General features: G+C 35.8%; 1 protein-coding gene across 3 annotated transcripts; it reads right to left on the bottom strand.

Annotated features, from left to right (window-relative positions):
• Positions 1–21: 21 nt before the first annotated feature.
• Positions 22–12,482, bottom strand: cry1b (cryptochrome circadian regulator 1b). Of its 3 annotated transcripts, none has more exons than XM_051870667.1 (14): positions 12,334–12,482; positions 11,632–11,962; positions 7,997–8,105; positions 7,739–7,881; positions 6,577–6,761; positions 6,403–6,491; positions 5,175–5,315; positions 4,741–5,052; positions 4,428–4,579; positions 4,096–4,298; positions 3,854–3,955; positions 1,981–2,073; positions 1,814–1,864; positions 22–1,015 (listed from the first exon to the last, which is right to left on the bottom strand). In XM_051870667.1, exons 2-14 carry the CDS (start codon positions 11,787–11,789, stop codon positions 930–932), a joined length of 1,824 nt encoding a protein of 607 aa, XP_051726627.1. In that variant the 5' UTR covers positions 11,790–11,962; positions 12,334–12,482; the 3' UTR covers positions 22–929. The 3 variants fall into 3 exon arrangements, with proteins under 3 accessions (XP_051726627.1, XP_051726628.1, XP_051726629.1); XM_051870668.1 differs by having other exon boundaries at positions 12,244–12,394; XM_051870669.1 differs by lacking the exon at positions 12,334–12,482 and adding an exon at positions 12,294–12,311.
• Positions 12,483–13,148: the final 666 nt, after the last annotated feature.

The raw sequence follows: 13,148 nt of genomic DNA on the forward strand, positions 1-13,148 counted from the left end.
AACATAATAACTGCAGCTTACTAAGAGGTCTATCATATTTTAATAGTGATTTATAAAGAACACATTACAACAATCCAAAAAAAAGAAAGAAAAAGTATTGTCTCTCATATAAAAAAATATAACAGTGAGTCTGTAAATAAGCAAGAAAAAAGTTATGTACAATGGTTTGCAAACTGAATTACTTACAGTATACATTTATATACATAGCAGGACTTGTTTCCCTGTAATTGTCTTGAAACAAATCCACTTGTGCTTAAGAGCCACAGGCCTCAATGATATAGTTACTCCATTACAAAAAGCAAAAATCTGACAAAATATACAGATTTTTGCTCTGTACTTAACAGAATGTGTCTATTTATAAATTAGAATTGAACATTTAGATCAATCAAACCTTTGACTTGCCAAAGAGCAACTAGTTGAAACATTCTCATTTAGGGGCCAATATGCTCCTGATTATATAAATTCCCAAATAAATCCCTCTTAATATTATATAGAATTGTTTAAAACACAGCTCTTGCCAAAACAATCAGACAACATTTCACAAATGGACATCAAATGGTATGATAGATACACAGACTTAAAAATAGCAACTGATGTATGACAGTTGGACTGCGTAAATACTATAAAACATTTTCCTCCACAATTTATCAACAAACAGCTTGCAAAAAACAGACATCTTAAATGCTGAAACAACATACATTATGTCATGTCGAACGGCTTACAGCACAGTTTACAGCTTCCTGGGCCACCACACTTGACCTCAAGGCTAACTCAAGCTCTACAAGCAGAATGACACCATGCCAAAGCATAAAGGGCAAGGCGGAGTATGGAGGAGTTTATAATGGGCATGCAGAGATGCTGTCCTTCGTGCTACAGGTCCCATCACTAGACTGAAGAGAGGTGTGTGTATTTCCTTGCTTCTGTGGTGGTTAGTTACTATCATGCCTGTGAATCTTCAATGCATGTTCTGATACTTGTTCTTCACTATGTCGCTTCAAAGTACTCGTCCTACTTCCTGAACATAAAAAAAAGCATGCAAGGTTATATTTTTTTTATGTCATTATGGTTGGAGTGGCATGGACATTTTTTTTGAAGAAAGCAAAACTTTTTTCAGTGAGGATGCATTAAATTGATCACAAGTGACAGTAAAGATTTTATTTAGACAAATTATTTAAAAAAAAAAAAAAAAAAAATACTGTTCTTTTGAACTTTCTATTCATCAAAGAATCCTGAAAAAGAGCATCATGGTTTTCACTAAAATATTAAGCATATCAACCGTTTTCAACACTGATAATGAGAAGAAATATCAGCATATTAGAATAATTTCTGAAGGACTGACTAATGGGTGCTGAAAATTCAGCTTTAACATCACAGGAATATGTTACATTTTAAAATATATTAAAAATAGATTTTTTTTTAATAAAAATATAATATTTCACAATATTACTTTTTTACTGTTTTTTTTTTTTTTTGCATTGGTAAGCATGAGACTTCTTTCAAAAACATTTAAAAAAAAATCTTACTGCCCCCAAAATTTTGAACAGTAGTGTAACTGTCCATAGATGAATAGCACTGATTTTGAAAAGTATGTGCTTTCATCAACATATAATCCTTCAAAAACATGATAAGCCCTTCTTTTCAATGGAAGATGTGTGTGTTTAAACAAGTCTGTCATTGAGAACAGCAAAGAACACAGTATGGAGTCGTTCAATTAAATTTTATGCCACAGTGAGACAAAGCTGCATTGTGGTTCAAAACAGCTTGATATGAAAATCTGTTATAAGTCCTCTGAGACGGTTTGGACAGAACTCACCTCTTTGTGATTGTTTGTAAACTTGTCCAACCATACCACCACCTGAATACCCTGGTTTAGAAAGAAAGACATGCTATTGTATTCAAGCAGCCTATGGACTGGTTCACACTTCACATGTAAGCAGCATTTATTTATTTCAAAATCCAAACATCTGTGTCAATACACACCTGGATGTGGCTGCACACTGTTGACAGGCTGTTGATCACATGACACTGTAAAAGGTGGGAACTCCGGTTGAAAACTTGCTGGTGATGGGTGTACTGTTAAATAAAGGGTAAATATTTCAACAACACAAATGCGACTGGAATTATACAAACTGCCAATAATACACATAATGAATGAAAGTGCACAATATTACAAAACTTGAGCAGGTTTTCACAAAAACAGAGGTTTGTGAACCTCTGGGGTTCTTCACACATAGTTTATTTACACATTCTTAGAATTTCCAACATTTTTGTGGACAGAATTTTACAGGATTTCAGCAGTATTCCACCAAAATACAAGATAAAAGGATTTGAAATGTTTAAAGCTCAAGGGTAACTTGTAGTGTAAATAAAATGATAATAATGAACAAATATTAATTTTTCACAGTACAATTGTAATATACAACAGTAACATCTTTCTATCTTCATAATATTAATAACTATTATTATTTAATATTGTTATTATTCAATTTAAATTGGTTCCTAAAACACCTGTGTGAATGTACTGTGGACTGAGACACTATCACGACTAAAACAGGTATGAGTCCACTTGAGTCCAGCTACAAAGTCTAAGTAAATGATTGATAAAAGATTAAATATTTTATATAGTTACTTGCTAGTCATGTGACCACTAACCGACATCAGAGAACGGTAAACATGCAAATGTTTATTTAAATTAGTGGTTTAACTAATCACAAAACTGGACAGATCAGTAAGTTTGGTTTGCGGTTCACATCAAAAAAAAAATTTGAGTCACAGATTGGATCACTTTTCGTATCAGCAAAAAAAAAATAAATAAAAAAAATAAAATAATAATAATAATAATAATTGGGGGGTGGGGGGGATACATTAATTACAACCATAGATACAATATAAGAAAAATGCAAATAAAGTAAGGTCTAACTGTATTCAGGTACAGAAATGTAATAATTAGGCGTGAATGTAAAATAACACTTTAGTCGTCACTGTATAAATTAAACAGATCTTAGTTAAAGCTGTTTTGTAGTTTGATTAACATTAACGACACAGACAGCTGTAGGTTTATTAGGCTGCAGTCACTTTAAGACCTAATGCACGGATCCAATTTAATGATACACAACCGATTTCTTTCTCAACTGTTTACGTTCACTTAAGACATAACAGACTGTGTTTACGAGAATACTTGCTGAGACGGGTATTTTGACATAATTGTGTGTGAATGTGTCCGTTCAAGCGCAAGGAGATGTGAAAGAGAAAATTAAGAGGAATTTGAGTACTGAACTGAGTTCTCCTTCACCTCTTCTTGTGCTTGAATGGTTTAAAATTGCTTGAATGTGTAAATTGACAAGATAAGACGTGCAAAAGATAAACTTTCACTCTATGATGGTTAAACTTTGCAATTAACATGCTTGGGGCCTGGTCTATAAGGAAGGATAACGGATCAACTATGATCCGCTTAACCCCTAATTTAAATTATTGCAATATTAACTTAAAATCTCAGGGTGTACTTCAAGTAAATCTTTTACATCTGTGGGGTTTAGGTGAAGAAAAAAAATTGAGAACCCTAATTAGAGCAAAAGCTCTCAGCACACTCTTAAAAATAAAGGTTCCAAAAGGGGGTTTTCACAGCAATGCCATAGAAGAACCATTTTAGGTTCCCCAAAGAACCTTTCAGTGAACAGTTCTTAAAAGAACCATTTTTAGTGTGAAGAACATCTTAATCTGAACTTTTTGTGCAATGGAAAGATCTCATGGATGTCCCATAAATGCCAATAAAGAACCTTTATTTTAAGAGTGCAATTTCAGACATGCACAGAGACGAAATATAAGATGCATGACATTGTGCATGTTGTCATACCTGTAATGTGAGTGCTCTCCTGTGTGTTGTCTGCTGAGGAAGGACCTGCTCCATTACCATCTCCATTGTTGGCTGTGTTGGATGGAACAGTTGCAAGGAGCCCTGACAAGCATTACGACCATTAAAACCCAAGATTTCACAGCTAAACAACAGCATTTAATTTGACATATCAATCAACAAATGGGCTCTCATGTAAAACTAAAAGTTCAATAGTTAAACTTGATTTTTAAGAGTTTTCTTACCAAGGCCCCGATAGCAGGACAGCTGCTGGTAAATCTGCTTCATTCGCTCGATGTTTATCCTGCTGGCCTCAGCGTGATTAACCATGGGTTTGGGGTAGTGTACTCCAATTATGCACTTAGCGACCTTCTGAACACTTTCTGGGGCATTCCAAGGGTCATAGATGAATTTGGCAGGGAAGCCCCTCAATATGGGCAAATAGCGCCTGTAATAATAATAATAAAAAAAAACAGCTTTCAAAGACAATGATCTCAATTTTGAAAATATTTAACTAAACTGGTAATTTACAGTGAACTAAATATTAATAAATGTAAGCAAGGGTTAAGATTGGCACCTTATATAGTCTCCATTAGGGTCGGTACGTCGACCGAAGCTCACCGGACAGTAACAGTGAAAGAACTGCTGGAAGAATGAGCTGCACGAAAGCCACATCCAGCTTCCTGCGTTGACGCTCCAGTCTGCATCCAGCAACAATTCTTCAAACACCTTTGAAAACAAACATAATATCAATATAGATTCTAGATTGTAAGATTTTATGTGCATTTTATGATTTCATATAAAGCGCGCATTTTTTAAATATGATATTCCAATTTTGCACAATTTAAATTTGCAACTTTGGAGGGAAACATAGCTACTGATGGTACTACCTTCATGCCTTCTTCCCAGCTGATCCACAGGTCTCCACGTGTGAGGAAGCAAGCAACAGCGTGCCTGGCCAGATGGTGGATCCATCCCTCCTGTCTCAACTGGGTCATAATGGCATCAATCCATGGGAAACCAGTCCGGCCCTCTGCCCACTTTGCTAGAGCTTCGGGATTCCTGTCCCACGGAATCTGCACGCAGATGGGATTGAACTCCATTTTGTCGAAGTGTGGGTTGTTAGTGGCAGCCGTGTAGAAGAACTCACGCCAGAGCAGCTGACCGTAAAGGGACAGTGGTGGGACGCTGTTCTTCTTGACCTGCGATCGAAAAGCCACAGAAAAAAAAAGGATGAGAATAACTTGTCAGCCTCTTACAATCAGTTATCACAGTGATGAATTGTGCCTTAAATGTCAGAGTAAGACAGTGTTGTACTCTTTACCTTTCTGTAGAGGTCTGTGAGTTTGAAATAGAAAAGTCTGCAGGAGAGGCAGCCAAACCGGAGGTAAGGACTCAGGCCTGTGGGGCTGGCCAGCAAGGAATTAGCATTCATTCTGGGACGCTCGAAATTAGCCACCCAAGCCTGCAAAAAAAACAAAAAACACACAAACATTAGAAAGTAGTTCATATACACAACCCTATATTCACTACAGTTCAAAACATTAGTGTCAGTATGATTTTATGTTTTTGAAAGAAGTCTCTTATGCTAAAATGAATCCCATAATATTGTGAACCGTTAAGTAAAATCATTTTGATATATTTTTTTAATGTAATGTATTTATGTGATGGCAAAGCATCATTACTCCAGTCTTCAGTGTCACATGATCCTTCAGAAATCATTCTAATTTGCTGATTTGGCGCTAAAGAAACATTTCTTATTATTATCAATAGTTATGTTTACATGGACACATTTTGTTTCAATGTTTCATATCATTCCAACTGATAAATCTGAACAGTGTTTACATAAACGCTAAATAAAGTGATTGGGTTGATGTGAGTGTTTATGTCACATGCCCAAAATCAGAATTGATCTTTTGACATGCGCACACTGCACGAATATACAGTTTACCACTGTTGGCGCATACTAACCACCATCCTGCCATCACTTCCTTTCTTTTTTAAAAAGCATATATTTTAAAAAATATATCTATTTTGGGTTCTGATTAGGAGACGACAAGCACGTGAAGCTTTGTGCCGCTCTGGGCGTCTGTAGATAAGTGTTTGAAGCAAGGACTGCTGGGACAGCATTCTCTTGCAGCACTTTACAGACGATAAGTGGAATGAGAATTTTAGAATGACATGACATGACATGCTGTCTGAATTCTGGATGAGAGTAGGCGGCTACAGTGAGGGGAAGAGTGAAATAAATGCATTCAAGACAGACAGCTGTCTCTTCTAGTAGTGGATCAGACAGCTACAAGATCAGAGGCAGATATCACATGATTCACACTCATGCACTGTTGCTAATAAACAGGATGTAATTAAAGTTCTGTTACTTTCATAAGAAAGTAAATATGATGAACAAGATCCCTAAAGTACTACTTGTTATTCAATTCCATATGAAAGACGTGTTTCCATCCATTTTTAATTAATCATTATTATAATGAACATGGCGTAATACAAAGCAAAAATGCATAACTGTAAGACAATGTAACAAAGTAGATGTTTACCTTCCTCTCCAGGTGTCTCTCTAATCGAGTCAGAGCTTCAGTCTCTCCACCAGGCCACACAGCTGATGACAGCCCTTCGGTTTCAAAACCTGAAGCCACATATACTGATTTAAAATCTCATCCACAACAGACATATGCACACATATGCAAAGTTAAGGAACACGGGAGTCTCACCGAGCTCCTCCAGTGACGGTACGCCAAATTTGTCGTCGTGGTCTTCACTGACGGGTGTTGTGCATTTGCCCATAACTTCAGCAGTGATGGTCTCTGCTGGTATTTCCACAGGATCCATTCTGCTGATGAGCGTCTGAAATCGTTTATATGTGAGAGGAGACTGTCCTCCGTTTAACTCTATAATCCTAGAAACATAGAGAGTCAGAGATTAGGATATATAAACAATATTATCGGATTTTAGTGTTGTCATGATATCAAAATTCAAAGCCAATAAAAAGTACTTGCATGATTCTCAATACAGCAAAAGCTGCCATGCTTTTGAATACACAAGCAAAATTATATATATTAACATAAATATAAAATTAAAATTAAAACGTTGATTAAACCCTGCTTAAATAAAAAAGTTACAGGCAATATAACAAAAAAAATGAACAACTGAAAGATACAAATTTAATGGTGAAGCATAAAAATTAATTAACCACAATTTTTTCAGGTATCAAACCAATATCTATTATTAATATGCAATATCTAGTATTAATGTAAACATAAATTCAGAAATTGAAACTAAAATATGAAAAAAAAACAATAAAAGTGAAATTTAATATTATCAATATTAAAAGAATTTCCTTAATATAACAATTTAAATGGTAGTTTTCATATTTTTTTGTATTATAGATTATATTACAAAAAGTACAAAACAGAAGATACCGTATGAAATGAATAAAAGTACTTAAATAGTGTTATATTATTAATAAGATTCTAATAATTTTATATTATATAACCTGTTATTAAATTTTACTTTTATTTTAAATTTTCATATTTATTCATTTTCAATTTCTTACTTTTTGTAAAATAATTTATATAAATCATACACCAATATTTTTATTGTGGCTGACTTGATGATGTATATTCATACTGTGGTTTGTCTGCATGCTGTATTTTTTATTTTAGTATTAGAATATTTAGTATTTTAAGCGCTTTTTGACATTCAAATGACAGATTAATATAACTCTGCATCTGTGTGATCTCTCTATATCTGTCTACATGACATTCTCAATAAAAAGTTAAATATCAGGCATGATGAGTAACAGCTTCCCACACGACTGCTGGCAGCTACGTGGGAGTCATATGGGCATATGGCAATGATTACAGATACACTCACTTGTCCAGATCATAGAGTGTGTGGGAGATCCTGACGAAGACTTCCACCCCTGCCTCAGTGGCCAGCTTCTTAATGGCTGCATCACGATCCTTCCCGAAGGGCTCGGAGTCATACTCATATGACAGCCGGGTGATTTTCCATTCCTATGCAGAAAAAAAAAAGAGGGAGAAGCCAATCAAATAAGTGGCACAGCATAAACACACAGAGCACGGCTTTACAGAAAACAGTTGACTGTCTCTAGGCAGTCTGTTCGTTGACCTTAAATAGTCTTGGAAAGACATCTGTGGGTTGTCCCCTGATGACAAAGAGGCGAGAGTTAAGTTTGCGAAGGCTGGCGTCCAAGTCCTCAAGACACTGCAGCAAAAACCTGTAACACAAAGAATAATCAACATTTAATCTCAACAGCCAGTGATGAGCAAATAAAACAATACTTTAGACAGACATTCCTTTTAATTTCTTGCAGCAACAGCAGAGGGATTTTTCTGACCAGTCAAAGCAAGAGTCCAGCAGAGGGCACTAACAAACTATCGGTATGAAAAGCACACTAGTTACATTCTGTATTTCATTGGCTGTGTTCAGAATGGAATACTAGTGTAACGCCTAATATTTCTTAAATAAGTTATGCAGAAATGAACTTTGCTTAGTAGTATGCTACACTAGTGTTGTTACTCAACCTTTTTAGTACCAAAAGCCCCTCATTGTCCACAACAAAATGCAAAGTTTTGTTTTTGAAACTTAATCTATGGGTGCTCCTAGATTCTGTTAAGAGCTGAATGATCTTTAGGGATTTTTAACCAATAAATTTGCATGAATCTTACGTGTTTTTGTGATTTACTGGGGATTAATGATAAGATTTTTAAAAGATTTTTTTTTTTACTCTCAATTTATACCCAGTAAAATATTTCAGAGCTTGGCATAACTGGAAAAATATATATTCTTTATAAAATACCCATGGAATTTTAACTTTAAGACTTAAGTCTCTTAAATGAGTCTACCTCATTTATCCAGGTTTTCCAAGACAGTGGGGTTTTCAGTTGTTTCGGCTTATTTTAGCAGTCACCGTTTTGTTGAATGACCCAGTTAAAACCTCTACCTTATACCTGGATTGCTGATGCACAAATTAATCAACCATGAAATTAACACTGCACACATTTTAAAACAGTATGAATGATTTTCTTTTTGGCTGCACACACAGTACTGAATTTATAATGTAATAAGCGTGTAATAAGGGTATAATCCTGTCTGAGCTAGAGTTGTGTGTTCAGCAGACTAGAGTTCCCTCTTGTGGGACTGTGTATTAGTAGCATCCAGTTGAGCCTGTCTGCAACCTTTCTTCGAAACGTCTGATCCCTTACAGCACGTCCCAGCCTCCAGGTCAAGGCCATTTCAATTTATCTGCATATGAAAACACATTTTGGCTTGTGCTACAATTTTGCTTCAAATTTATACAAAGTCTTGTCTCTTGTCCCTTAAAGGGTAAGTTCACCCAAAAATGAAAATAATGTCATTTATTACTCACCCTCATGCCGTTCCACACCCGTAAGACCTTCGTTAATCTTCGGGACACAAATTAAGATATTTTTGATAAAATCCGATGGCTCAGTGAGGCCTTTATAGCCAGCAATGACATTTCCTCTCTCAAGATCCATTAATGTACTAAAATCATATTTAAATTAGTTCATGTGAGTACAGTGGCTCAATATTAATATTATAAAGCGACGAGAATATTTTTGGTGTGCCAAAAAAAATTATATAGTGATGGTCGATTTCAAAACACTGCTTCAGGAAGCTTCGGACCGTTATGAATCAGCATATCGAATCATGATTCGGATCGCGTGTCAAACCGCCAAACTGCTGAAATCACGTGACTTTGGCGCTCCGAACCGCTGATTCGACACGCTGATTCATAATGCTCCAAAGCTTCCTGACGCAGTGTTTTGAAATCGGCCATCACTATATAAGTCGTTATTTTTTTTGTTTTTTTTTGGCGCACCAAAAATATTCTCGTCGCTTTATAATATTAATATTGAACCACTGTACTCACATGAACTGATTTAAATATGATTTTGGTACATTAATGGATCTTGAGAGAGGAAATGTCATTGCTGGCTATGGAGGCCTCACTGAGCCATCAGATTTCATCAAAAATATCTTAATTTGCGTTCTGAAGATTAACGAAGGTCTTACGGGTGTGGAACGGCATGAGGGTGAGTAATAAATGACATTATTTTCATTTTTGGTTCAACTGACCCTTTAAGTGTTGATCAACTAAAAATTGATCAATACTTTACAGATTTATAAACATTTCACCATTTTTAAATCCTACATGTGACCTGCCTTTGCGTGGGTTATAATTTTGATTATAGTTTAGCAACCATAAAGAGGAGTGGTGCCGCACTGTAGGTGAGAGGTTGTTTGAAAGAAGAGGACAAGTAGGTCAGTGCTGAAAGGGGAATGAGGTAATAGCATCTCTACTGACACACTGACCTACTTCCTCACGTCCTGCACCAGGGGGAGAGGAGAGGTGGCTGAGCTGTACGTTACATCAGAACTCTGCTATGAGGAAGCATCCCACAAGGATGTCCCACCACACAGTACACTAGATACATCCATCCTGCACTAACAACAGGCCATAACAATAGCAGTTTCTTACTGCAATAGTCAGAATTTACTCTATTAATCCTTACAGAATGGTAAAACAATCTCAAAACTTACCTAGACCAACCTAAACTTAATTTAATGGATTTTAAAATAACTACATAAAATAGGGCTACTCATGGCTGACGAGTTTATTTTTTATTTAAAAGTAAGCTGGTCTTACAGCTAAGAGAGTAAAAAAAGGAAAATAAAATAGCCAATTTAAAGATTTTAAGCTATAAAACACAAACTTTGTCATTACACAGCATGGCAAAGCTTACAGAAACTCTGCTAGATACTGAGCTTTTGATATTCAACCTATGAAACAAAAAGACAGGTAAAAGAGGTCATGAGAGATCATTTTCACCATTCAAATGCAGACCTGCCCTCAATTCAGCTCATCTCATCCGAAGACCTTTTACACATTACAAAAAACAAAAAAAAAAAAAAAAAAAAAAAAAAAAACATGCAAAAATATTCATCACTAATGTGTAAACATCTATTCCATAGTAGTACTAGTAATCCAATAGTGACTTGTATCTTTATTCAATTTCACTATAAACTATAGATGATGGAACAGTACTAGTCACTATGTAAAGGAATAGTACTAGTCACTAGGAATGGTACTAGTCACTGTAAATATATAGACAATCAATATTAGCATTAAAAATAATATATATATATATATATATATATATATATATATATACACACACACACACACACACACACACACACATACATACATACAATTACACATTAAAAACATTTATGCCACTGAATTTGATGTGGATCTGTGTTTTTCCAGCTGTTGCTGAATGGTACCCATTCCAATTTTACTAGAAACTGTACTAGTATTTATGGTATTTATGTATAGTATACATGGATATTAGTATACAGTACATGTAATACACATGAGTAATTACTAGTAATACTGGAATATGTACCACCAACAACAGGAATACTTACTAGTCTGCAGTGAATAGTTATTATCTAAACCATAGATTGCAATAGAATTCAATACTAATACTGATAATACTGGTGCCTAGTACTAGCAAAGGACTTGTGACTTGTCATTTAAATTACTAGTCCCCAATGACTAGTTAATAAGGAAAGTGAAAATATACTAGTTATTACTGGATTACTTACTAGTTATAACATGTAAGTAGTATAAACACAAGTATAGACAGCTTGGCTTATCATAAGTGCTGATGTCTGATCCCCTCTGTCCTCTGTCTGAGCCAAAGGAAACTCACCTCCATCTGCTGATTCCCACGTTGGACGATCCTGCAAACCAGGGGTCCAGTATGTAAACGCATCTCAGTGTATCAGCTCCTATTATAGAGTCCCGCAGTGATGGGTTATCATGGAGCCTTAAGCCCTTTCTGAACCAGTGAATCGTATTGACCACCATTGCTGCTCCAAAGGTACTGCAGTCCCTAGTGAGATCACGAATGCTCCAGTAACTCCCAAACTTGCAAACCCAGACTTCCCAATTCAGGTAAAAATGTAGATCCGGTGACGTCTTCTTCAGCCTTGCTCAAGAAAAACTTTTCCCATGTTGAAGCTGGATCTCTGCGCCTGTAACTGTTGAATCACACAGCGAAAATTCATATAGTTGCTTTACACACCCTGTGATTGACACGTTGCGCGTGCCTCAGCAAATTTAGAGTGTGTTCAGAAAATACGCCGTGACAAAACACACAACACTACTGTAAAATATAAAAACACGCATAGGAAAACCCTAACAAAGAAAGCACGCGAACGTCAACATGGACACGCGAAGACAGAAGAAACAACAGCCGTTCAACGTCTTCCTAAAACATTAAATAAATCTGTTTTCAGATTATATCCATATGTAAGCGTACATTCTCCGTCCATATAACAATACGAGCGTCGACTAGACACGAATATTTACACGACTGTTGTCCTTTAGTTGAATGTCAATTTTAATTCACCCCATGAACCGTCAGCCATTAGTCGACTCCACCCACTCGTTGACGCAAATCGGCACCTACGCAGCTGATTGGTCAGATTCGCCCGCACACATAATAGACCATCACGTTTCTGCGGTGTGCTCGCGCAACCCCGCACTTTTCTTTCAACAATAACAACACAGATTAGGTTGATTTTGTCAAGTCAGCGGGGTGTTCTCGATTAACTTTGACCACGATACAAAATGACCAGTTAAAATAAGAGTGCGTTTAGATAAATACATAGGAAAAGCTTGTTATGCCCATGTTACTGCTCGATTCTGATTGGACAGTGTGTGAGTACCCGGATAGGCACATGAACAGAGGTGCAAGAGAACAGACGATTTTGTTATGAGAAATATTTGTGCGCTCGTGGTAGGAAGTAATTCACTTCAAGTGTATAAAATACTATGGCCACAATTTCACTTCAACTTTAATGTAAACTAGTAGCAATTTAATAATATATAATGTAATTGTTATATAATACATAAAACTATTTAGTGGTGACTAAATAGTTGTCACGAGGACAAAGTCCGATAACTCTAACTCATATCTTTGTTTTTTTTCCTAGCAGTACTTTTGTTTGTTGGTTTCAAACACCTATAGTGCAAAATCCTCCAAAAAATAACAATATCGTCATATTTTTGTTGTAGATGGATAAAACAACAAGTGAATACAGTAACAGCACAGTGAAAGCAGGACTGTGTTCTCAGGACTAGAGTGTCAGTCATAAATGCCTGGTCAGGGTAAGTTGTCATATGTATTAAAAGTTTTTTTTTTTTTTTTTTTAAGCCTATATG

Source organism: Ctenopharyngodon idella, chromosome 18 (assembly GCF_019924925.1).
Source record: "Ctenopharyngodon idella isolate HZGC_01 chromosome 18, HZGC01, whole genome shotgun sequence".
In the NCBI taxonomy this organism is placed as follows: domain Eukaryota; kingdom Metazoa; phylum Chordata; class Actinopteri; order Cypriniformes; family Xenocyprididae; genus Ctenopharyngodon; species Ctenopharyngodon idella.